This window comes from Mesoplodon bidens, assembly GCF_964165515.1.
Source record: "Mesoplodon bidens genome assembly, chromosome: 2".
Taxonomy (NCBI): domain Eukaryota; kingdom Metazoa; phylum Chordata; class Mammalia; order Artiodactyla; family Ziphiidae; genus Mesoplodon; species Mesoplodon bidens.
In genome coordinates this window covers 175,617,822-175,642,074 of record NC_138177.1, presented here as the reverse complement: position 1 = coordinate 175,642,074, position 24,253 = coordinate 175,617,822, and the positions used below count along the sequence as shown (strand labels likewise).

At 53.3% G+C, this 24,253-nt stretch overlaps 1 protein-coding gene across 3 annotated transcripts in view; it reads left to right on the top strand.

Moving 5' to 3' along the window:
- The window catches only part of KAZN (kazrin, periplakin interacting protein), a gene marked incomplete at its 3' end in the record, with an annotated part of 474,913 nt that overhangs the window by 306,281 nt on the left and 144,379 nt on the right, over nucleotides 1-24,253 (top strand). Inside the window, exon 1 of one of the 3 annotated variants that reach the window (XM_081255921.1) lies at nucleotides 7,507-7,953. The exons of the other annotated variants lie outside the window; for them this stretch is intronic. Coding sequence (XP_081112047.1) covers nucleotides 7,746-7,953 — 208 coding nt within the window. The 5' untranslated portion in view covers nucleotides 7,507-7,745. Of the gene's footprint in view, nucleotides 1-7,506; nucleotides 7,954-24,253 lie in introns of those variants that run through there. 3 annotated transcript variants of the gene reach the window in all.

Below are 24,253 nucleotides of genomic sequence, written 5' to 3'. Positions count from 1 at the left end.
AAGTGCTCTATCCAATATTATAAATAACCCTTAACAATGATGATTCTATCTCTGTGCATTGGTAAATTAAATTATAACATTTAAGTAACAAGTACCTGGCAGAGTGCCTGGCACAGAGAAGGAAGTGCTCAGTAAACAGTAACCATTATTCTTATCTTGGGCACTCACTGGCCCATAGCTCTCTGTGTCTCTTGAATCACACATAGGAAGTGAAAACACGGGGCCTGAAAATTGTGGTGGTAGATAACAACGGTCCCATTCCCAGGAGCCACCAACCCACAGTTGAGGAAGGTGAAGTACCTCCAGTGGCCACCGGGGGCAGCAGAGGCCCCATCCCCAGATGCCCTGCTGAGGGTTCCCTGAGTCCCACGTCCAGGAGGTAATCAAGGAAGGGTTGACTATTCCACTGTGCCTACAGGCAGGCATTCTCCATAACCCTGACATGCAAGGCATTCCCCCGGAGAACACCCCTCACTTCTGAGGGTTAGACTCCCAATCCTGCATTGAACAGCCTCATCATCTTGGATAAGTCCCTTTGTCTTCTCTAAACCTCAGTTTTCTCAGCTGGGACATGGGGATAGGGTGGTTTGGAGGGTTGAACGAGCTAAAAAGGACAGTCCCTGGGGTGAAGTGAGTGTTCAATGACACATGTTGCCAAGGTAGCATGATGGTTATTAGCCTAAACGCTGCAGCCAGACTACATTAAGTTTGAGTCCTGCCTACTCACTGGCTGTGTGCCTTTGGGTAAGTGACTTAACTTCTCTGTGTCTGTTTCCTCATTTGTAAAATGGGGATGATAATAATAGTACACGTAACTCTCAGAGTTGTTGGGAGAATTAAATGAATGTCTAAAGTTTTTAGAACAGTGCCCGGCACATATAGTAAGTGCTGTGTAAGTGTTTGCCAGTATTACTATTAGAAGTCATAGCATTTTGGCTACGTTGGGTCTTCGTTGCTGTGCGCGGGCTTTCTCTAGTTGCGGCGAGCGGGGGCTTCTCTTCATTGCGGTGCACGGGCTTCTCATTGCGTTGGCTTCTCCTGTTGCAGAGCACGGGCTCTAGGCGCGCGGGCTTCAGTAGTTGCAGCACGTGGGCTCAGTAGTTGTGGCTCACGGGCTCTAGAGCGCAGTCTCAGTAGTTGTGGCGCACGGGCTTAGTTGCTCCGCAGCATGTGGGATCTTCCCGGACCAGGGATCGAACCCGTGTCCCCTACATTGGCAGGCAGATTCTTAACCACTGCACCACCAGGGAAGTCCCCAAGCCGTAGTATTTTTGATGTTATTGTTATTTATTCTGAATAAGCTGCAACATTTCAGCTTTCTGCAGAAACCTCCCTGCCTGACATGAACTCCCCAAAAGGAGGCTTAGAGGAGACGGGAGAGATATGGCCCCTGGATGAGGAAGGACTTTTTCCTTTTGGTGCAGCTGAGAATCTAATTTGGGACGCAAGACGGTCTGAGAGGCAGGGCACAGAAGCCAGCCGCACTCAGTGAAAATACTTCAATGCCTGGCTTTGGGCTAAGCTTCTGCTGGCAGAGGTGATCAGGATCTTCACCAAGTCATTTGGGACCCAGGAAAGATCACCAAAGAATACCAATGAGCCCATGACAGGCACACAAAGGGCTCCAGCCAAGAAGTCCTCGCCAGGACAGATGGCAGGATGGAACAGGGGTAAAATCCTCTATCCCCCAAGGGCTGAGGTCTAAGTAGGTATAGGGGGAAATCCCAGTCTAATCCTTCCCACTGCACCTGTGCCCCAGAGTCCTACTGGGTTGGCCAAGGGAAGAAGAGGAAATCAGTACATACCCACTGGTGGCCTCAGCCACAAAAGCATCCCAGGGCCTGCCAGAAGCACTTCTGAGAAATAGATCAAAGGCTGCAGATCTCCATGGAATAGCTGGTAATGCTCATCTGGCTTAGAAACAATGGGCACGTCACTCCGGCCTCCTCCGGCAATGTCCTCAGGCCCACTTTTTTGAGGGTTTACCTTGTGCTAATCACCATTCAGAGCCCTGCGTGTGCCTCTTCTCATTGAAATCTCCTTCCACAACCCTATGAGGTAGTGGCCACAGTCATCTCCATCTTACAGAGGAGGAAACGGAAGCTTCCAGGGGTGAAATCATTTCTTCTAGATCATACACTAGTGTGTATCAGAGGCAGGATTTGAGTCCTGGTCTCTCTGCCTCCCAAAAATGTGTCCCCAGCCTCCTGGGGTGGGCAGCCTCCAAGATAGCCCTCAAAGACCCCTGCCTCCTGTAGTCAACCCCTCCCATCCAGGGTGGACAGGACCTAGTGATTCACTTTTTTTTAATTTTTTTATTTATGTATTTATGGCTGTGTTGTGTCTTCGTTGCTGGGTACAGGCTTTCTCTAGTTGCGGCGAGCGGGGGCTGCTCTTTGTTGTGGTGCGCGGGCTTCTCATTGCGGTGGCTTCTCTTGTTGTGGAGCATGGGCTCTAGGCGCACGGGCTTCAGTAGTTGTGGCACGCGGGCTCAGTAGTTGTGGCTCGCAGGCTCTAGAGTGCAGGCTCAGTAGCTGTGGCGCACAGGCTTAGTTGCTCTGCGGCATGCGGGATCTTCCCAGAGCAGGGCTCGAACCCGTGTCCCCTGCATTGGCAGGTGGATTCTTAACCACTGCACAACTAGTGAAGTCCTGTGATTTACTTCTAATGAACAGAACAGGGAGAAGGTGATGGATGCCATTTCCAAGATTAGGTTACAGAGACAGAGGTTTCCATCTTGTGCACACCCTTTCTTGCTTGAAACCCTTGAGGCCCTTGAGGGAAGCAAGCTGCGATTTTTCGAGTAGATCTATAGCTCTATGGCAAAGAACTGAGGGTGGCCTCAGACCCACAGCCGAGGAGGAGCTGAGGTTCTCAGTCCAGCACAAGAAACACAATCCTTCCAGAGCCACATGGGTGAGCTGGGGAGTAGATACTCCCCAAGGAGAGCCTTGAGTTGACTTTGCCTTTGCTCCCTGGCTGACACCTTGCCGGCAGCCTGCGCAGAATTCCTGAGCCAGAGGCACCCAGCCAGGCCACCCTGGATTCCTGACCGACAGAAACTGAGAGATAATAAATGCTTCTTGTTTCAAGCCTCTGCGTTTTGGGGAGATTTGTCACGCAGCAGTAGATAACTAATACACTTGCTCTTACTACTAGCAACACACACCAAACATACCCCCACAGCCATCAAGAGAAGGATTAAAAAGACTCACTCAACCAGAGCGGGCAGAGCTGGGAAGGCCCTCCTCACATCTGCTAACCCAGCCGTTCATTTTGCTTTTGCCGGTGAGGGCGCTTAGTTGCAGAGACAGAATGACCCTTTTCCACAGTCATACACAAGCTAGGGGATTGCTACCGAGGTCTCCAGACTCCAGGAACTCATGAGGGTGTTATAGACAAAACGGTGCAGATTCCTAAGAATCCACAGTTGCTACGTTGTCTTAGTGCCAGGTGTTTGAAAAGAGTACTGTTGGCTGGAAGATCTCAGTAAAACCTCCTCTACAAATACTAAGAACACAGCCGAGAAAAAAAAAAAAAACCCTGAAAAATTCCAGTGGGCTCAAATATTCAATTTCAAGTAGATATCGAATATAGTGGAGTTCTTTAGTACAATGTTTCTGGTTTTGTTCCTTAAGCCAAGTATATCTTGTCATGTCACTTGCTCCTGTGATCTAAAGGAAGTTCCCCTGGCAATGAAGGCACACTGTGAATGGGAACTGCAATGATCCCTTGTGTCTCTGTGCCCCAGCCTCCTTTTTGTTTCCTTTGGTGGCGCTGTATTGGCCTGAGGTCAGGGTCATGGGGACATCGTCTGGCCTCAGAGCTTAGAACTAGAGCAGCCTCCCAACCCTCGGGCTGGGTTGCTCATCCCCACCCCTGCCCACCCCCACCTCGAATTCTCACTATGCCTTTGCTCCTTAGGAGTTGTCGGGAGGACTGCATGGGGCCAGTTCCTCATCCTTGCCCCACACCCAAATCCTCCCTTCCCGCTGCCTTGCAGAGGCCGGACACAATGTATGCTGGAGAAGGACACAGTGGCCACATCCCAGGCCCAGCTGTCGCCAACATCAATTCTCAGCATCCCCCAGGGAGGCCGGGTAGATCTTCTGGGAATAGGACCAGCTACATAATTTGCGGATCCCAATGCAAAATGAACATGTGAGGCCCTTAGTTCAAAGATAATTAAGAATTTCAAGGCAACGACATTAACCCCAGCGTAGGGCCCTTCTGCAAGGCTGCACGTTCAGAAGCCAACCTGGGCTTCTAGTCTCCGATGAAAACCACCCTGGAGCTGCCATTCCTAGAGGGCCTGCCCAAGCTGCTCAGAGCAGAAAATGGGCCGTCGCTTCCCGGCTGTTGCATCTCCTGTTGCAGAGCTGAGCAGAAACATCTCGTAGGCCCAGGGTGTCCTCAGAATCAGAAACATACCTCCAGGAGGAAAGACTTCCCACCCAAGGCGGATGGTTTTCTGGAAGGCTGCAGGCTGCTGCTGTCAGAGGTGGGCCTGCAGAGCTGTGGACAGAGAGAGAGGGAGGGAGACAGAGACGCTGAAGCCAAATGGGGAGGCCTGGGCAGTCTGAAAACCCCAGGAAGCAAGGGCAGGTGTGTCCAACTGCCATGTGAATTCCTGGCCCTGAGTGTGGGGAAAACACACACACACACACACACACACACACACACACACACACACACAGAGTCAGGCCAAACTTGGCCTAGAAAGGAGAGCAGCAGAATTTCCCCAGGGCTGGGGGCTTGAGAAACAGCTTGGATCATTGAAACATCAGTAGAAAACACGTGCAGACTCCTGAGAGGTTGCAGAGAGGACCAACAGGCCAAATAGAGACTTCTAGACATATTTCCTTTGTTATTCTTTCTCCTCCCTCTCCTCTTTCTTCTTAGGTTTTAAAAAGTTGCCAACATTTCAAATTTAGACTTCACATAAAAATTCATATTCCTGGCTTTCCTGGTGGCGCAGTGGTTGAGAATCCGCCTGCCAATGCAGGGGACACGGGTTCGAGCCCTGGTCCGGGAAGATCCCACATGCCACAGAGCAACTAAACCCGTGCGCCACAACTACTGAGCCTACGCTCTAGAGCCCGCGAGCCACAAGTACTGAGCCACGTGCCACAGCTACTGAAGCCTGTGCACTAGAACTACTGAGCATGCACTCTAGAGCCCACGAGCCACAACTACTGAAGCCTGTGCACCTAGAGCCCGTGCCCCACAACAAGAGAAGCCACCGCAAGGAGAAGCCTGTGCACCGCAACGAAGAGTAGCCCCCGCTAGCCACAACTGGAGAAAGCCTGCATGCATCAATGAAAACCCAACGCAGCCAAAAATAAATAAATTAAATAAGTTTTTTTAAAAAAATTCATATTCCTAGTAGCTCCAAAAAAAAATCCAGAACCTCTAGTAACACTAGAGCCAAGTTCCTGTATGACAGCAATCTACTGCCCCCGCTACAGGGGCTGGTGGCCTCTTGTTTGCCGCAGTCCCCATCACTCCTAAGGTCTCCCTGACGTTGAATCCAAGTGGCAGGTGCTACATATTTGTGCTTGCCCTGCTGTTTTCTCGTTACGGAGTTAACGGGACAGTGAATGTTTCTATCAAAAGTGGGAAACTAGGTGGCTGACCAAGAGTTCCACGTACTTCAAGAAATATGGGAAAGAGCATGTTTCTTTGGGGAAGCGAAGAGCCTCCCTACAAGTTTAATACGCAAAGAATTTCTAAGTAAAAAGAATACAACCTAAATGCCCTGTGAAACAGACCACAGCAGTCCCTGCACTGCCCACCTCACTCAGTCGTGTCCCTGTTGCATCCCTGAAGGCATCCAAAACAGAGTCTCCTGGACCAGAGGTCTCCAGAATGCAAGGGCACTCCCAGCTTCTTCTCCCATGAGGGCTCAGAGCGATCTTTCTTTTGTTCTGTTCTGATGGTTTTCCCAGCAAAGGCAGAGGACTTGGGGGATTCCTAGCATCTCCTATCACTTGGTGTGGGGTCAGTTTCCTTCTCCCAGAGCTGTATGGGTGTTTAACCCCATGGGTGGTTTTCTTCCCGAGCCGCGAGCACCACCAGCGTTTGGCGTACCTGTCAGCCCTCCACGGGGCAGTTGGGGGGGTCCAGTTCGACAGGGGGAGGGGGTCTGAGGCAGCCCTGTGGCCTTCCACAGCTGGGCTAGTGTCCCAGTCATTGGGAGGGCAAGGAAGGGAGGGGGTGGGGTGGAACCTGGGAAGGCCATGGTGGATGTTGGCCAGGCCATCGTGGTTGCTCAGATGCAGGGCTCCTCACCCAGTCAGGAAAGTGACCTGCAGAAGGTTTTAGAGATTGGGTGGGGGAGGGGGGGAAGTAATCTGGTTCCCACCAATGGCTGGAGAGCCATATGCCAGTACCTAGAAGTTCCCAGAGCTCAGGCCTGGGCCAGTGGGAGCCATAGGTGACTGAGCCAGGCCTAGAAGGGGTGGGGTGCATGCTGTCTGGAAGGGGAAACTGAGGACACCACGGAAAGTGTGTGATTCCTTACCTAGCCACGTAGCCTCGCCTTCCCATGTCTACCACGGGGGAAAACCGGACCTGCCTTCCAGGGCTGTGGGGAGATAATTAGTCCTTCTAAAGAACATGGTAATCCCCAAATCAAAGGGGGTTCAGAGCTGCAAACTCACTATACAGCAAGCTCTGTCAGCCACGGGAGCACCCACTGCAGTGGGTGGCTCTGATTTGCAGACCCTCCAAGGAACCAATTCCTACAGGGCTTGACTGGCCTAATAACTGCCCCACCCACCCACTCGGGGCGCCCAGCTCCTGACCTCTCCTGGGAACCACCTCACCTGCCACATGGCTGCCCAGAGGGGTGCTCAGAAGTAGCACTGAGGGTGGACAGGGTGGGAAGTCCTGATGCCCCATTTTATAGATGGGGAAGCTGAGACGGAGGAAGTGCCCTGCACCGGTTTACAACTTCCTCATAGGTATGGACCATATATCAGTTTTCCTCCCCACTGGACCAGCCATTGCGCTCAGTACTGTATGCACTTAAAGAAGGACTGGTCACACAGTACAGGTGAGTGAAGGAGATGTCCCAGAGCTCCCACCCCTTTTCCTGCCCGCTCTTTCCGCCCTCTCCCGGCCACTTGCTGGGGCTTCAGCTCTTTAGCAAGGCTGTCCCAAGGGTATCAGAAGAGTGGAGAGACACATGCAAACTGGGGTACCAGGCAGCTGTCCCCTTGATGCACACACTTGCGGTTTTCAAAGACCTGGATTCAGGCCTGTCACTCCCGACCCCTGTGACACTGGCCATCTTTCTAACCCTGAGTTTCTCCAGGAATGACCATGCTGGGGATGCACCCAGCGGCCAGGGCCGGGCTTACAAAGGGGCGACGCGGCCCTCCCCCGGGCCTTGGGGCGAGTCTGGGCGCCTCGGAGGGGCCGGGGGCGGGGCCGGGGGCGGGGCCGGGGGCGGGGCGAGCGGCGGCCCTCGCCAGCCCGGAAGGAGCGGGAGGAGGAGCCGCGCGAGTGAGAGTCGTTCCCACGTGAGAGGCTCGGCGGCCGAATTCTTCGTGTGCGGCTGCTGTGGACCTCCTGGCGTCCGGCGAGACGGAGAGACCAGGGCCGGCGCGCGCGCGCGGGCGGGCGGCGGGGCCGGCGCTCGGCTGCGCCCCGATGCGGCGGCGACCCCGGGGGCTGTGAGCCCGGCGCCCGCCGTCGGAGCCCCCCGCGCCGCCGCGGGCAGCGCCCCTCGGGCACGCGGCATGCGGGCGGCCGACTCTGGCACCTGGGAGCGCGTCCGCCAGCTTGCGGCTCAGGGCGAGCCGGCGCCTTCCTGCGGGCCGGGGGCCGGGCCTGCGCGCCCCCCGGGACCGGCAGCCTGCGAGCCGGGTGCGGACGCGGCGGGGCCCGGCGATCGGCCCGGCGCCGGGGCGCCCTCCGTTCGAGCGGATGGCGACTGCAGCCAGCCGGGTAGGTGGGCGCCGGGAGGGGAGGGTGGCGCGGCCGCAGGCCGGGGGAGGGCCGGGGCCGGGCGCGCGGGGGCGCTCCCGGCCGGGATGGGGCCGCCGCTCGTGGCAAAGTTCTCGCCGCGCCCTTGACCCAGAGCACCGGACGGGGTGCAGGGGGAGACGTTCGGGACGCGGAGTTAGTCTTAAGCATGAGGGCAGGGGTTGTGGGGCTCCGCGGCTTTCCGGCAAGAGCCCCCTAGAGAGTTGCAGAGGGAGGTCAAGGCCAAGCCTGCAGAAGCTGTGCGATCCCGCGGCGCTTGGAGACCCAGGTTTGGGCCATTTCCCGCGCCTGATCTGGGAAGCGTGGGAAAGGGGCCAGCCTCGCGCGAAGTTGGGGAGGCCCCCTGTGACCGCACCTGTAACCCACCTGGCAGCCCCACAAAGTGCCGAGGGGAGCCTTCCCGCCACCCCGCGTAGAGGAAAGTGAGGGCTCTCATTTGCAAAGAGGTTTCTCGTACACTTGAACGACTAAGGCAGAAAGAGAAATCGCCGCGGAGGAGACAAATGCAGTGGTCTAATTGTGCATCGTTGGCTAATCCGCCCCAAGCGGAGACCAAGCGGAGAGCCCCGTTTGAGTGTTAAAATGTTCCGAGTGGATGCGCCCGTTCCATTCCATTCCGGTCTCAGCTGGTCCCTCCCCGCTCAAGTTAGGTCATGGAGGGTGGGGCACAGGAACCCCTGGATCCTCAAGATTCCACAGTAGGAAAGTGGAAGGGCTTCCGAGAAGGGTCTGTCATCATCAGTTTCAAGTTTGAATACTTTTTCCAGGAAAAACGGAGGGGGGGGACCACCTGATTATTCATTATTTCTTGAGCACCCAATGTGTTCCAGTAATTTACATGCGGTGTCTTAAAATCTTATCACCACCCTGGCAGTGAGGCTGTGTTATCTCCAGGAAGATGAGGTCAGAAAAGGCCGGAGTTTAAGGGACTTGCCCAAGCCCCAAAGCCCTGAAGCCATGGTACTGGAATTTCAAATTTTGTCTGTGGATTGACACCAGAATGCCTCTCCCAGGCAGGAAGCTTACCAACTGGGAAACACCAGGCTTATTTACCTAATAATTATTTCTTTCCTATGAGAAAAAAGCCAACTGCCAGGCTCCCTAATTCCAGACTGCCTGTATTGGTTTCCCCAGGAGATGGAATCCTGAGCGTCAAGGGTTCTAGCCACAGGGGCTGGGACCACCAACCAGCTGGCTCTGATTAGCTGAGCTGCCACTGGTGTCCTGGAACAACTGAGGTCTTGGGTCACCAAGGGTCTGGAAGAGGGACCCTGAGGCCTGGAAGGAGCTTGAGTCCCTGGGTGGTTGGCTTAGGGGCTGGGTCTGCTGGAGACAGTCCCACCTCCTCCCCTGTTGCACAGAGCAGTTAGAGACCAAGACAGCTTGGTGTGAAACAGAGCAAAGATGCAAAGAAGAAGCAAATGGGAGGGCTTGGGCAAGTTGCTTGATCTTTTTGAGACCCAGTTTACCCATCTGTAAAGTGGAGATATTAATAATCTCGACTACCATTTTGATCATTCAAAAGCTCATGTCTGGATGAATGGATAAAGAAGACGTGGCATGTATATACAATGGAATATTGCTCAGCCATAAAAAGAAGCGAACTTGAGTTATTTGTAGTGAGGTGGATGGACCTAGAGTCTGTCATACAGAGTGAAGTAAGTCAGAAAGAGAAAAACAAATACCGTGTGCTAACACATATATATGGAATCTAAAAAAAAAAAATGGTTATGAAGAACCTAGGGGCAGGACAGGAATAAAGACACAGATGTAGAGAATGGACTTGAGGACACGGGGAGGGGGAAGGGTAAGCTGGGACGAAGTGAGAGAGTGGCATAGACTTATATATACCACCAAATGTAAAATAGATAGCTAGTGGGAAGCAGCTGCATAGCAAATGGAGATCAGCTCGGTGCTCTGTGACCACCTAGAGGGGTGGGATAGGGAGGGTGGGAGGGAGGCACAAGAGGGAGGAGATAACGGGGATATATGTATATGTATAACTGATTCACTTTGTTATACAGCAGAAACTAACACAGCAATGTAAAGCAATTATACTCCAATAAAGATGTTAAAAAAAGAAAAAAAAAAAAGCTCATGTCTGCAAAGCACCTTGCCTGGGTCATAGTTGATGCCAATGGATTTAAGTCATCAGCGTTACTTGTGGGGCACCTGTTAGTGCCCCCATTGACTCAGTTTCCCATGAGGATGTGACGCTGTCTGCTCCATCTCCACCCTCCTGAACTGTGTTGAGATGACATTTGTCTTGTCTTTAAAATACTTCAGTGATCCAAGGCTGACTGTTGGGCCAATGGAGGCTGTTATTATGTACACAGGTAGAAGAGGGCTGGCTGGAGATAAATAGGTTTACTTTGTGTCTATATAGACTCCACTGTGTATTCATAATAACAATATCCTGATGACATGGTGTAGCTGAGAAATGCCTGTCTCTGAGGTCTGGGGGTGGTTCTTACTCCAGTGGCCCTCTTGGTGTCCCTTTGGGGCAGAGAGCAGTGGAAATCTCCTTTCCTGATCTACAGATGGCATCACTGGTGTGAAACTGGATCAAGTCAGCAGTAGAACAAGAAAGTTCTGAGTTCTCTCTACCCTACCACCCTTCACCCTCTTTGGGCGTCTGGTTCTTAAAGACCAAATGTAGTTTCTGAGAAGGTCTTTGGTGGCTGGCATTGAGGACAGCGTGTCGTGGACACAGGTGCTCAAAGCCATTGGCTGTCGTGAGGGGTCTTCCTCTGGGAGGTCAGTGGGAACTCTTCGCGCTTGGAACCACAAGCTGAAATTATTGCTGAAATAAACATTTTAGCCAGGCTGTGAGGTGACTCACCCCAGGATCTTAGCACATTAGTCCCTAGCCTAATGCGATGCTCGGTTTAAGGAGCTGCAGGAGTACTCTTTTGGGTGACAGTGTCTGGAAATTGGCACTTTCAGGGGTCTGGGGAAGGGGAAAGAGAGGTGCTTGCTTGGCGGGTTGGAGGCTTGGCACCTTGACATTGCTCATGGGGGATGTCCTGATATCGGCAGGGTGACAGACCCTGTGCTGGTGACGGCTCCGGCCTCCAGGGTGGGGCCACTTCCAGGGGAGGTTACCATTTGAACCCGGACTAGGGAACAGAGCAGGAGATGCAGAAATTAGACACAGTGTCGGTCTGCACCTGGTTCTGCCCCAAATCTGTTTGACCTTGAGAAACTCCATTAACTCAGTCTCCCTGTTGGTGCGGTGGGAGTGACGCCACTGGAGGAGAGATTCTTCCAGAGCCCCCGCAGAGTGTTCAGGTGATCGCTGAGCCTTCTGAGACTGAGAACATGAAGGATTCCCTCTTTGACTGTCCCTTCATCCAGTTACATTTCTTGAGCATCTACCCCTGCCAGGCACTGTTGTAGCTGCCAGGGATGTAGCAGCAACGAGACAACTGCAGCCCTTGTTTCCATGGAGCTTATATTCTGTGGGAGGAGATTTCCAGTACATACAGGAGACACACAGGATGTGTCAGGGGATGGTAAATGCTATGCACAAAAAAATAAAGCCAGGTGAGGGGTTAGCATGATGGGAGCGGGTGCTTTTTAGTATTTAGGTAGGTGGTCAGAGGAGAATGAGGTGAGGTATGTGGGTGCTGAGTCCCTAAGGCAAGAGGATATTGCCGGTCGGCTAAAGGAACCAAATCATTTTTTTTTTAGCAGTGTGACTTGTGGGATCTTAGTTCCCCAACCAGGGATCGAATCAAACCCGGGCCCCCAGCAGTGAGAGCGCCGAGTTCAAACCACCGGACCGCCAGGGAATTCCCGACCAAGTCATTTTTTAAAAGTTGTTGGTAAATTAGTATCTTCGTAGACTGGGCATATCTGAAGCCTACCCAGACTACCCTCCTTATTAGCCATTCGATTTCTTGTCTCCTCTTGCCCCTTCCGCTTACATGAAATCCCCTGGAGGAGGGGACCAGGCCTGTGTTTCTGTGTCCTGGCTTCCATCCTGTGGCCTCCCGGGGGCCAGGCTTGGTGCTGACCAAACGCCAAGCTTTGTCTTCATCAGTCAGTCCTTCCGCAACCCAGGGGGATATGCAGTTGCTCATTTCATCCACAGATGGGGAAACTGGTGCTCAGAAAATTAGTAACTTGACTGAGATCACACAGCTAGTAGGTATCACAGCCAGGACTTGGTCCCAGATTGTAGACCTCAAAGCAGTGTGAAAAGACCTTGTCTTGATCTTAAGAAAGTAGACTCACGTGAAGTGTCAGGTCCATTTTTCCTTTAAATTTTTATCTCTTAAAAAAAGAAGTTTGTCCTCTCCTTGATATTCCTTGGTTTAAGCAACTCAAGCATTTGCTTATCTTTGTGCCTTTAGCAATTTCCTCATTAGGTCGGCTTTGAGTTATCCCTTCTGTAAAGGATTTCTGCTGGGTTGGTGTGAGGTTGAATCTCCCCGTTGGAATCGGGGATGCTCTTGGAAAGTCACCCACGAGGACCACGAGGGTCTAGTGTGAGCCTCCTCAGTAATGTGGTGGGACAGAGATAATTGGGGTCTTGGCTATTCTGGACAATCAGGAAGGAAAGTCACTACACTTGAATATATTTCCGATTGGTTTCCCTTGGGAGGTTTCCTGTGGCCCAGCCCCCTCCACCCTGTGTGACTGCTTACAAAGGGGAACTGAAAGTTCCTTCTGCCGGGGCAGTGAGTGCAGGACACCAGGTTTGGAATCAAACACAACCTGGTTTGAATTCACCAGCTCTACTGCTTACTAGCTATGTGTCCCCAAGCAGGTTAGTTAATGTCCCGAGCCTCAGTTTACCCATCTCTAAAATGGGATCATATTACCCACCTCAGAGTTGTTGGACAGTCATCTGTATGGTTAGCATCCTTCATACCCATGGGGCCTGCTGCCTACCTATGCCATGAGGGGGAGGGGAAATTCCCATTTATCCAGAGTCCAAAGGACTTGAGTGTGTGTGTGTGTATAAAATTTTTTAAATATTTGAAGTTTGAAATATTGGGTTTGATGAGACAGGTGGCTTTGAAGGAGTGCTAGCCTTCCAAGTCCTCAGAAAGGCCTTCTGAGTTATCAGGAAATTTCCAGAATGGTCTTTATGTTTTGTGTAATATTCCAACTTAGTCAACTGGATGATTTGCTAGAGCCCTCCAGCCATTCTGGGGAAAGAAGAGTTTACTCCCTTTTCAATCATCTCAAGAGCCACAGGGCACGCATAGCCCAAGGAAAAGTAGCAAACACGCCCCCGCTCTAGCCTTTCTCACCTGTGACACAGCCAGTTGGCAAAAGTGGAAAATCAGGCACATTGGCGTGTGTACAGATTTTAGCCCCAGCAGATAAGCATACCAAGTGTGTCATGAAAGCTGTCCAGAGTGATCACCACGGGGATCCTGTGTTTGCTGTGAGTCACTAAGGGCTGTAAACACTCCAGAGAGGATGGCAAGCCGTGGTTACAAGGTGTGTGCGTGCAGGTGTGTGCAGTTATTTTTTATGAATTTACTCTCCGGAAACGCGTTTCGTGTTGAGCACATCAGATGAGCGCCTGTCCAGGAGGGGAAAAGTCAGGATTGCCTCCTGTTCACACAGACCACCCCTTCTGTTCCCCTTGGGGTAGCCACCCTGAAGGTGGGGACTTCAGGCTTTCTCTTGTCTGCTGTTTGGATGCCTTCAAGAGAAGCCAGTTAGAAGACGCTGATTGTGGCAGTTCCTCAGAGCCCTCACCAAACGGCATTAGCTGTCGCAGCCCCAAATTTGGAAGAAATTAACAGCCAGAAAGGTATGACAGGTATGTGTGTCCCGCCTGGTGTCCTGGCCCTGAACTGGGTGACGCTAAGCCTGGGCTAAGGAGAAGGGGAGTTGGTGGATTCAGTGGTGGCGAACCTCTGATTGCGTCCTTCTGGGTGTTGGGGACCTCTTCGGGAACACCCACCACCCGGTGGCCAATCTGCAGGTGCTGACAGCTTCGTCTTTTGTCGCCGCCCAGGTTTGGAGGCTGGCTTGGTCTCCCAACTAGTTTGGGCTGTAACTTTATCACAGGCATTGTGTTCGGTACCTTTTAATTGTACAGAAGCTTCAGAAAGCTCTCCCTGGGGGCCTGGAGAGAAATAAAAACAACAGCTGCTAGTTCCTGTATGCTTTATTCCCTCACCTTACGGCTCAGCCTTGCTGGTGCACTCCTAACTCTGAAGTCCTGTGTTCCCCGGGGCAGGGAAGAATCCCTATTTCTTTTGGGTAAGGTCCTATTAATGATGAAGAGTCACTTACTGAGGGCCGCCCAGGAGCCAAGCACTTTGTTACCTGCGTTCCTGTTCATCTCTCCCAGCCCCTGTAAGGCAGCTGGCATTCTCCCCATCTTACTGGACAGACAGTTGAGGCTTAAAGAGGTTACCCAGGGTATAGTAAGCGACTTTTCCAAGCTGCCATGCTGGCTGCCTGCCCCACTGCTTCTTCCTTGTGGTTTTATTCATCAGCTGACAACTCCCCGAGAACCAGTGGGGCACCAGGCAGAGGCTGTGATGCTCAGACTCATGGGATTTTCTCATCTTTGGCACGCTGTCATCCAGTCAGCCAGGGACAGTTGGGAGGGAGGGCCCCTGGGGCCCAGAGCTACTCCCTTGGCTCCAGCAGACTTACCGCATGCCTCTGGCCCAGCCAGAATCCAAAGAGGCTGGCTGGCCCATGATGGAAGATTCGACCCTGGCCATTTGGGAACCTGGAATGCAGAGCCCTGAGAGGGAAGTCTCAGCAAGGATGGGGTCAATTCAGTCCCCCTCCAAAGCGAGGGAACTGAGGCCCAGAGAGAGGAAGGGACCATACTGCAAGGTGTCATGTGGAGTAGTTTCCAGGGTCAAATGTGGAAACTTACAAAGGCACTTGGACGTCTTGGCAAAGCTGGGCGTTCTCTCTCTTCAATCTCTTCCCTAGCTCCCTCCTGCCTTTTGAAGGGGGGCCTCAGACTTTGGGGATCACAGCGGTCTGGGGTGATTGCTAGTGTGCAAATTCTCAGGCTCCCCCTTGAGGTTTTGACTCTGTAGGTCTGGGGAAGGGCCAGGGAATCTGTATTTTTATCAAGTGCCCTGGGTGATTTTGATGCAGGGTTTCCACAGATCAGACTTTGAGAACCTCTGCTATTCACCTTTCTGGGGCTGGTTAATTTTAGAGTAAGGAGCAAGGGAGGCCACATACTCTGGCTTACCCCCCGTGCCCTGACATAATCCTTAGCAGCATCCTTTTCCCTCCCACAGGTGACCCAAAGTGGAGATGAGGTCCATGGACATCTTAGTTAAATCCCACCTCTTCCTTTTCGAATCCAGTTCTCCGCCCCCATCTCTCCCTGCCCTGCTCACCCCGCTCCCCACGCCACTCATATTCTCAGAATCTATTAGAGGCACATGCATTTCTGTCTCGTGCTCTCACAAGACAGTGCTGTGGTAAGAAAGCAGCCAGAGTCAGGCTTTGTCTTTGCTCGGATGTCCTGCTCTGCGCCCCAGGCCGCCACTAGCATTCACTCACCCTTTCACTCAATCAGTATTCCTTCTCGAGCTCCTCGGAGGGGCCAGGTCCTGGGCTGGGGTGCTGAGGAGTCACAGGAGACCACACCCTTGACCGTCCTGATTCTTCAGACTTGATACCAAACCCACCAGCCCAGGCCGCCCCCTCCCTGCCCCACTTGGATCCCTTTTGTTGGTGGTTTGAATGCTGTCCCCATAGCAGATGTGGTCAGCTGAGTGGCCAGTCTCTGCTTCCTCTTGGCATCTCTCGCCGTGTCCGCAGTACAGCCGGGAGCCACGGGGACTGTTTCCGTCACTTTATGTACCCTGCGGACTTTCTCAGCTCCCCTTGGTGGGGTGCCCAGGGGCCTGGGTGGCTGACCCGAAAGGAAACTTCCATCCCTGGCATTCCCTGTGGGCTCCTTCCTCCTGGGCTCTGGAGTGGACATGGATGCCTGCCCCCCCCCCCACAAGCTGGACTGCCTTCTTCAGTGTGGATAGAAACGGCCGCCCTGGGTGGAGTCTTTCCTCTCTTTTGTACCCTGGGAGAGACCGGGGGAAACCCCTTTTTACAGAAGGGGAAATGGAGGCACAGTGTGATCTCTTTGGGCCAGAGCTGTCTGATAGAAGTCTCTGCCTGTGCTGTCCCATATGGTAGCCATTGGATTTAAAATGTAGCTAGTATGACCACAAAACTGAATCTCAAATTTTATTTGAAAGGCCACATGTGGCCAGTGGCTACTGTATCAGATGGTGCAGACAGCCCTGAGTCAGGGCTTGATACCACAGATGTGTCTGTGGCCCATCACAGCTCATGAAGCCTGTGGTGTGTTTTTCCACTGTGCTCGTCTAAGGCTGCTGTGCTTCTCCATGTGGTCTCTGGACTGCCTGCGTCAAAATCACTCAGAGCTTGTGTGGTTTTTAAGTTCCTGGACCCTCTACCGGACCTGGACAGTCAAATATCTGCAGTGGTCCCAGGAATCTGCACTTTAAACTCGTCACCTCCACCCCCAGGTGATTCTGGTCTTCTCTGAAGTTTGAGAACCACGGGCTCTAGCATGTTCCATCTCTACTCCTGGCGGTCTTCCCAGCCTCCAGTAGTGCCTCGGTACCTTTCTGCCTTTGTCCCCCACCCCAGCCCCTACCACCCCACTTCATGCACCAGGCCAGGGGCTCTCAACTTAGGGTGCCAAGACCAGCAAATCAGCCTCACCTGAGAACTTGTGAGGAAGGCAAATTCTCAGTCCGCCCCACACCTGCAGAATCAGAAACTGGGGGTGATCCCTGCCATCTGGGTCTTAACAGACCCCTCAAGGTGATGCTGATGCAGCTTCAGCTTGGAACCAATCACTGAGCAAAACTGCTCTAGGAGGCTCCTTCCACTTAAATTTTCCCCCCAAATCTTTTCTGTCTTCTCCTCCCTCTCCCCCTCCCCTTCCCTCTTCCCCCTTCCCCCTGTACCCTGGTCTGTCCTCTCACCAGCTGCCAAGAGCTGCCGAGACCCTTCCACACCCAGGGTCTGCTGGGAGTGTGGCGAGATGACCCCGCTGCCTTTCCCAAGGGCCTTCGGGGATCCGGGCCTTACCCGAGGGGTGGCCATCACGGGGATGTTACGGGGAGGCAAGCAGAGCGGTGGCCAGCAGCACCCTCACCGCCACCCTCTCTCCCAGCATCCCAGGTGGTGGCCGCCTGCCCACCCTGTGCCAGAAGAGCAGAGGGCCAGTTGGGCCCATTTCCCTGGGGCCCCCTCTTGGGGCAGGGCCCCTGCTGCTTCCCCTGGCATCCATCAGCCCGGAGGAAGTTGGCACGGCCCACAGCTGTGCTCGACAGACAACACTTGTCTATTACCTGTCTTCCCAATGTTTACAGAAAGCAGGGGAGCTGGAGGCCAGATCAGACGTGACCGTGCTACTTATCCGCTGTGGGGCCTTCCTCGTGCAGGTCATTCCCCTCTGAACCCCAGTTTCCTATTGCGTGAAATGAGATCTGTAGTGCCAGCCTGGCTTAGCTCCCAGATTTGTGGTTGCTTTTTACCCGAGCCCTTGGATCTAGAAGTGCTTTGCACGCTCGGAGGCACCTTACAAGGGTGGCTGGTACCGCCTCAGTGCTGCTGAGGGCAGACCTGTGCCTCGGGGAACCGACTCTCCTGGTTAGCTTGGAACTTTCCTGGTTTCAGCACTGAAAGTCCCACATCCTGGGAAACCCCACAGTCCCAGGCAAACCAGGACAGTTGGTCTCCCTATCTGTACCCCAGTGGCTTCCAGACACTCAGCTTTGCCAGCCACACTCAGCTGCTTTTGCCATATGGAAAGTGATCCCCTCCCCGACCCTGCCCTCCCACAAGTTAAGGCATCACCTACCTGACTCCTGACCCCCTCTACCTTTGCTGATCGCATTGACCTTATGGCCCTGCCCTCACTTCCAGCTCATTTACGTCTCTGGGCATCGACTGATGGCCTGGATGACCCACCACCCAGATTCCAACTGAGCATGTCTTTATTAAATCACATCTGCCATTTGTTTACTTATTCGCTCACTGGATAAATACTCATCGGACCCCGACTGGGTGCCTGGTGCTGACAGGCTGAGCCACGCCAGCTCTGCCCTCGTGGCGCTTACATTCTGGAGGGGTTTTCTGTCTAGAACGCCTAACTGGAACCAGAAGGATACCCTTCCTCAGCCTCTCCCTGGATCCAACAAAGCTCCTGCTTCGTCCACCTGGCAGGTGTTGAGTACCTGCTCGGCCTGGGTGTGGTGCTGGGAGCCGCAAACAATGTCGGCCGCTTTCCAGGCTCCTGTTAAGGGTCTCAGGGTCTCCTGACTGTCCCGTGAACCAGCCAGCTCGTTCCCACCCCTCACCTTCTTCTTCTCTTATGGCTCCACCCCCGTACAAAGTCCAAATTCCATCCTGTCCTGGCCCCATGCCCGCTTCTGCACAGCCTTTCCTGCTCATTCCAACCCCTCTGTGCACAATCTTGCCTTGCCATGGGCGCGTCACCTGGAGACCAGGTCCTGCAGGAACATTTCTTGAGCGTCACGTGGGGCCTTCCTCCTGAACTGGACCCACGGAGGGGGCAGGGGCCATAGGGCGCCTACGCATCTGCCTCCCTCCGTATGCCTGGAGCACACAGTAGGCTTTCAGGAAACGCTCCGAACGGGAGGAAACACGCAGACGTGAATTTCTCAGCCGGAAGAACCTTAGGAGACATCGAATCTGGCAGATGTATTGGCGCACCTTTGGAGGAGCCTCACCTGGCAGGTAGGGCAGCACCTGGAGAACACCTGCAGCCCCACCAGTAATTGTTGGGGTTTGGAGGGGTCAGTAAATATATCCCTCTTTCCTTCTGGAATTGGGACCCGCCAAAAGATTAGAGAGAGAAGTGGGACAGATAGAGCATGTGGCTTGGGCGCTGCTGGCCCTGCTCCCCTGCACGGGACCCCGTTCTCAGGCCTGGCCGCCACAGGCCCGGATCCGATGACCTAAGATAATGAGTCCATTGGGTTTTACTCCTGGCCCTTGTCCGTTGTGTCACCTGGTCATTGTATCTCCATAAGCAAGTGGACAGTTTACCTTTCAGTTTCCAGAATCTTTGAGCGTGGTAGAGCCCCCGAAGTTCTTTTGTTCGTTTATTCTGCAAATAATTATGGTGCACTTGTCTGGACAAGAATCCTTCTTAAGTATCAGGGGTATAGTCGTAGATAAAACGGTCCTGCCCAAAACATAGTCCTCCCCTCGTCGTGCGTAAAGTCAAGGACATTTTCAGAGAATTAGACACCAAAAACTCTTTCTGTGTTTCCACTGTCATTGAAAACTTCCTGAAATGCCCTTTTACTTCCCCACCTTGGTCAGCGGGGCAGACAGAGCCTGGAAAACTCCCTTTTTGGAATTTAGGCTTCTGCAGACCTTTCGGGTCCTAACTCAGAAGCTGAGCATCTTAGGACAGGTGGTTGTACTTGACCCTACAGCTCCCCCTGCTCACATGTAAGAAAATAAGAAGCTATTGCGTCAGGGAGTCTCTTCATTGTTTGCTTCTTTGTCCTCCAACCTAAGCCAGAATCCTAGTTAACCGGGCCTTGCAGCTAGCTGGGACCTGGCTAGAGGAGGTTTGACTGTGTGTTTGGGCAGCTGCAGGGGTGTTTGAAATGACCAGCGGCTCCTCTCCCTTCTCTTCCTGCTGTCGGCATCAGTGACTTCCCCCAAAGGCCATGTGTCCCTGTGTGACCATCTCCCCAAGGTGACTGGGCTTCTGTCTGCGGCCAACCCTGACGACCGTGGGCCAGAGCCCCACCCTCTTGCTGTCACCAAGCCAGTTCCTCCCTCCTGCTTCCTGGGCTGACTTGCTGGTTCTGTTCTCTGGGTTCTTTTCAGAGACTTACTGTTTGCCAGGTGGACAAACCAGTGTTCTGAGTAGTTGCGCACTTAGAGGCACCCTAGCTTCTCCCCCACTCCCATGTCACTGAAACACTGTAAGGTTCTTGTCACTTACATGCACTCATGAAAATCATGCAGGGGAGCCTGATCTAAGCACTCCCTCTTTGCAAGGTTGCCTGCATTAAACAACCAAAATACATTAGGTACATTTAATCACCTCATTTTCCAGATGGAGTCACTGAGGCACAGGGAGTTTAAGAAACTTGCCCCAGGCCGTAGAGCCAGGAAGCAGAAGAGGTAAGATTCAACTCGAGTCCAGCTGGAGTCTAGCTGGAGCCCACAGTAGCCACCACTCTCCTGTCCCTGCTGCAGCAGACTCTGCAGCATCACTTGTGTCCGTCCTCAACTGTGGCAGAGTCTGAAGTGAGGAATAACAAAGGGACTCTGTCCCTGAAGGTGCCAGACACACCCCTTCTGTCCAGACCCAGCCCTGGTAGGGAGCTCCTTGTGGCTGCCTCCCTGGGCTGGGCAGGGTCCTTGTAAAGTGTGAGGGTCATGGGGCAGCTCTGCAAAGTCCAGCCAGAGGCTCAGGTGTGGTGTGCTCCAAAGGTCTCTGACACAGCCTGTCTTTCCCAGCGCTGTGGGTTTCCTGCTTCTCTTGGCATTAACATGTTAAACATAACAGAGGTCATAAGAGGGTTTGGCTACTCTCTCTTTTCACCCTGTGAGATACGGAGGCATGATCACCAGCTCTCAGGGTGGCATCCGAGGCTCAGAGAGTTTCATGCTTAGAGCTCGATAACTATTTGTTAAGGAAAAAAAAACTAGCTCTGTATTGTTTACACTTCTTCGTTTCCTACTACCTGCCCAGAGAGTCATGTAGTCACAGGAGTATTTGAGTTGCAAATGATAGAAACACTACTGGAACTGACTCATAGAAAGGGAAATCAGTAGCTCCCCCTAACTGAATTGATCAGCGGTAGGTCAAGCTTCAAGCATAGCTGCATCCAGGCGCTCAGATGATGTCATCTCCCAGCTTTCCTTTCATCTGTTTGGGCTTTATCCTTTCTAGTGGCAAAAATGACCCCTAACAAGTCTAAGCAACGTTTATCTTTCTTGGATTCCAGTGTAGAGGGTCCTTTATTCCCAGTATTTCTAGCAAAAATCCCAGGACTGACTCTCATTGGCTTAGCTTTAATTATGCAACAGCTCTGAGCCAATCACTTAGTCCAGTAGCCAGGAATGCGCTGATTGGCAGGCGCAGATCATGTGCCCTTCCTTAGAATAGGTTGGGGTAGGGGTTGTGAGCTTCCAGGGAAATGCACTGGCTGATAGTGGGGTATTAGGCAAAGGAGGGTCCGGGAGAGTATTCATCCTGAGGAATGGAAGCTGGGAGGCAGATGTGCAAGCTGTTGTCTGCAGAATGGGAGCTGATTCCTTCAGCCAGTGTGTTTGTGTGTGCCCCTCGCTCACTAGGTGTTGTGAGATTCAAAGGAAAGCCTTAGATGTAGATGCTACCAGTTAATTATTTTGCAGGTTTTCTTGAGCACCTACCATGGGCCAGGCCCTGTTCTAGACCCCTGTGGAGGAGCTAGGCTTTCTCTTTTGTCCGTTGTTCCTTCTGTCTCCCCTTTTCCTTCCTTCTGTATCTTCAAGGAGCAGCTGGACTCTTGCTGTCTCTCATGTTCCTTCATAGTCTCCTGGGCATAAGTCATCACGACCCCTCCTTTCTCTCCTTCCCATCCCTCTGTTTAAGCTTTTTTTTTTTTTTTTTTTCCAAATCATACCTGTCCCAGGCGGGCTTGCAGGAGGACCCCTGGACCGTTGGCTTCCTGAGTATGCGGCCTGCGTGGGCTTGATTTGAGCACCCCACACACAGTGTGCCTGCTTCCCTGAGGGCCAGCATAGACGCGTGCTGTGATGGCCCCCTCTTCTGCCTCCTGCCCTGTCCCTGGTATTGCTGAGTGCACCGCGGTCAGCGGCAGCAGCGAGGGCTTTGGGCCCTCCAGACAGCATCTGGCTTCTCTCAGCCTTCCCGTAGGAGTCAGGTTTTCTGGGCTGCATCGCTTGGCCATCTCCCTGGAAAGCACTGACTGCTTCCCTCTGGAGATGACCTGAATTCACAGCGTGCCCAGCAGGCAGATGCTACCTCCTCACAGCAGGGTAGGGAATGGGCAGCCTGGGAAGCTAAGAACTTAGCAGAAGGGCATGGTTGGCCTGCCTCTGCACCTGGTGTTGTTTAGGGCGTAGCTGCGGGCTCCCCGTTTCATTCCGTATCAGCCCCAGGGAGCGAGCCTTCACACTAAGGCAAGTCCCCGGACCTGGAGCCCTAAATGTAGGGACATTGGAGACTGTGTACCAAGTGCCCGGGGCCACGGAGCCAGACTGCCTGGGTGCAAGTCGTTCCCAGCTCCTTAACCCCTCTGAGCCTCAGTTTCTCCATCTGTAAATTGGGGGTGCTATTCCTATCTAGTAGGGTTTTGTGGGGATTAAATGAGATGGCCCATGCACAGGGCTTTGCGTGGTGCTTGGCGCATAGTAGGTGCTCAGGAAACATCATTTATATTAGCCTAATACCAAATGGGCACTGGAGCAATACAAGGCTCACCGGAGAGGTGCCAGTTTGCACAAGTCCAGGGTCAGTGATCCGCAGGAGATAAAGTCTTTGGAGCACGGTGAGTCTTGTCGAGGAGACATTTTTGGAGGTGGCATCTGCTAGCGCTTTGCTCCCCAACTCAGAGGCAGCTGTCAGAGACTTACAACTTGTGAGAAGCCCACACTGGGGTCTTTAGGGACACTGCTTCATCTTCCCAAGCCTCGGGTTCCTCATCTTGGAATGGGAATGAGGGAAGCCACCCGGCAGGGCCTGGTATACAGTGGGTACTTAGTAAGTGGAATGGTGGCTTTATTAATACGTCGTCTCAAATGGGTTGCAAATAATAAAATAATGTTTGGGAAGCGTGGGGTCTGGTTGGTGTGGGCAGTACTGGAGGTGCCTTACCATGGAGTGGCGGGGGGTGGGGTGTGGGAGGGCGTGTGCCCACCGGGCACTCTTCTGCCTGTTGGGATATTGAGTCCTGGCCATGACTGAGCTTTTACTTTGTTCTCCATGGCATACGGTACAGACCCGGCCACTGTGCCTAGCAGCGATGAAGGGAGGTACGTGGTTAGGGGGTGGGGAGCAGAGGTCTTGGGGAAGGCTTAGGGCTTCATCCCCTCACAGCCTCAGGACTGCCAGGTCCAATGGCAGTGGCCGAGCCTTCCCCCAGCCTGGCCAGCCCCAGAGAGGGCCCTGCCTTCCGCTGCAGGGTTCCCTGCCAGGGGTGTGCTCGTGTTTCAGAGCTTACACGGTGGCGCTCAGGTCAAAGGAGGGCTGCTTGTAAAGACGCAAAGGCAACCTCAAGAAGTCCAAGGCCAGCCACGTGGGGTCTGGCGCCAGGGCTGGGAGCCTGGAGCAGTGCCCTCTCTCTCCATCCCGCCCCCTAGGAATTTCCAAGGATTCTCCCTAACTGCCTGCCTTGCTTTCCTGCTCTGCCAGGGCGTCTGCTCTTGCGTGACCTTTCAATCTCTGAAATGCCTGGGAGACAGAGAATCTGATTGGTCCCTGCCTCATCAGTAGTTTGCAAGACCCTGGGTCAGGTGACCAATCAATCGTCTGCGTGTGTCAGGGTGGGCGGGCCACCTGTATGCAGTATGGAGCTGCTTCCTCCTTGGGCTGTGGGAAAGTGGTTAACTTAGGGAAACAGACTGACCCATCGAGTCCAGGGCAGGTGTTCCTCCTGAGCTGGCACCCCTGCAGGGACTGGAAACGTACTTCCTCTCTGGCAGCCCTCACAGTCTTTGATTTGTTTTAAGCATTCACTCACGGTTATATTGAGCCCCAGATTGATCTCTTTGTAGCATCCACCCTTGGCCCGTGTCCTACCATTGGAGGATCTTACACGCTAAATCTATTTCCTTGACATGCTAAGCCCTCTGACATGAGAAGACAGCCACCGTGGCACATGAACCAGTACACCTTCCTGCACCAGCTTCCTTTCTCTAAGCATCTTTCTTCCCAGCCAGGGCAGAGCAGATTGTGCTGGGGAGGTTGGAGGACAGGATGTCTTGCCTTGATCCGCCCGGCTTGACTAGCCTTTGACTCTCATCTCCCACCAGGAGCCCTTTGTGAGGGCAGAGAGAGTTTCTGGAGCCCGAAGCTTCCCTTGCACATCCAAGGGAAGAATGTTCCCCAGACTGAGCTGTGTGTTCCTGGCTCTCCTGATGTTTGTTTAAGAGAACTCTGCGGGAGCCTGAAGTCATCAGGCGGGCCCTCTTGGCAGCAGGCAAGGAGAAAGGGAGCTAGAAACTCCATGGAAGGCTCTTAGGGCAGGTGGGGCCGGCACAGTAGCCTAGGCCA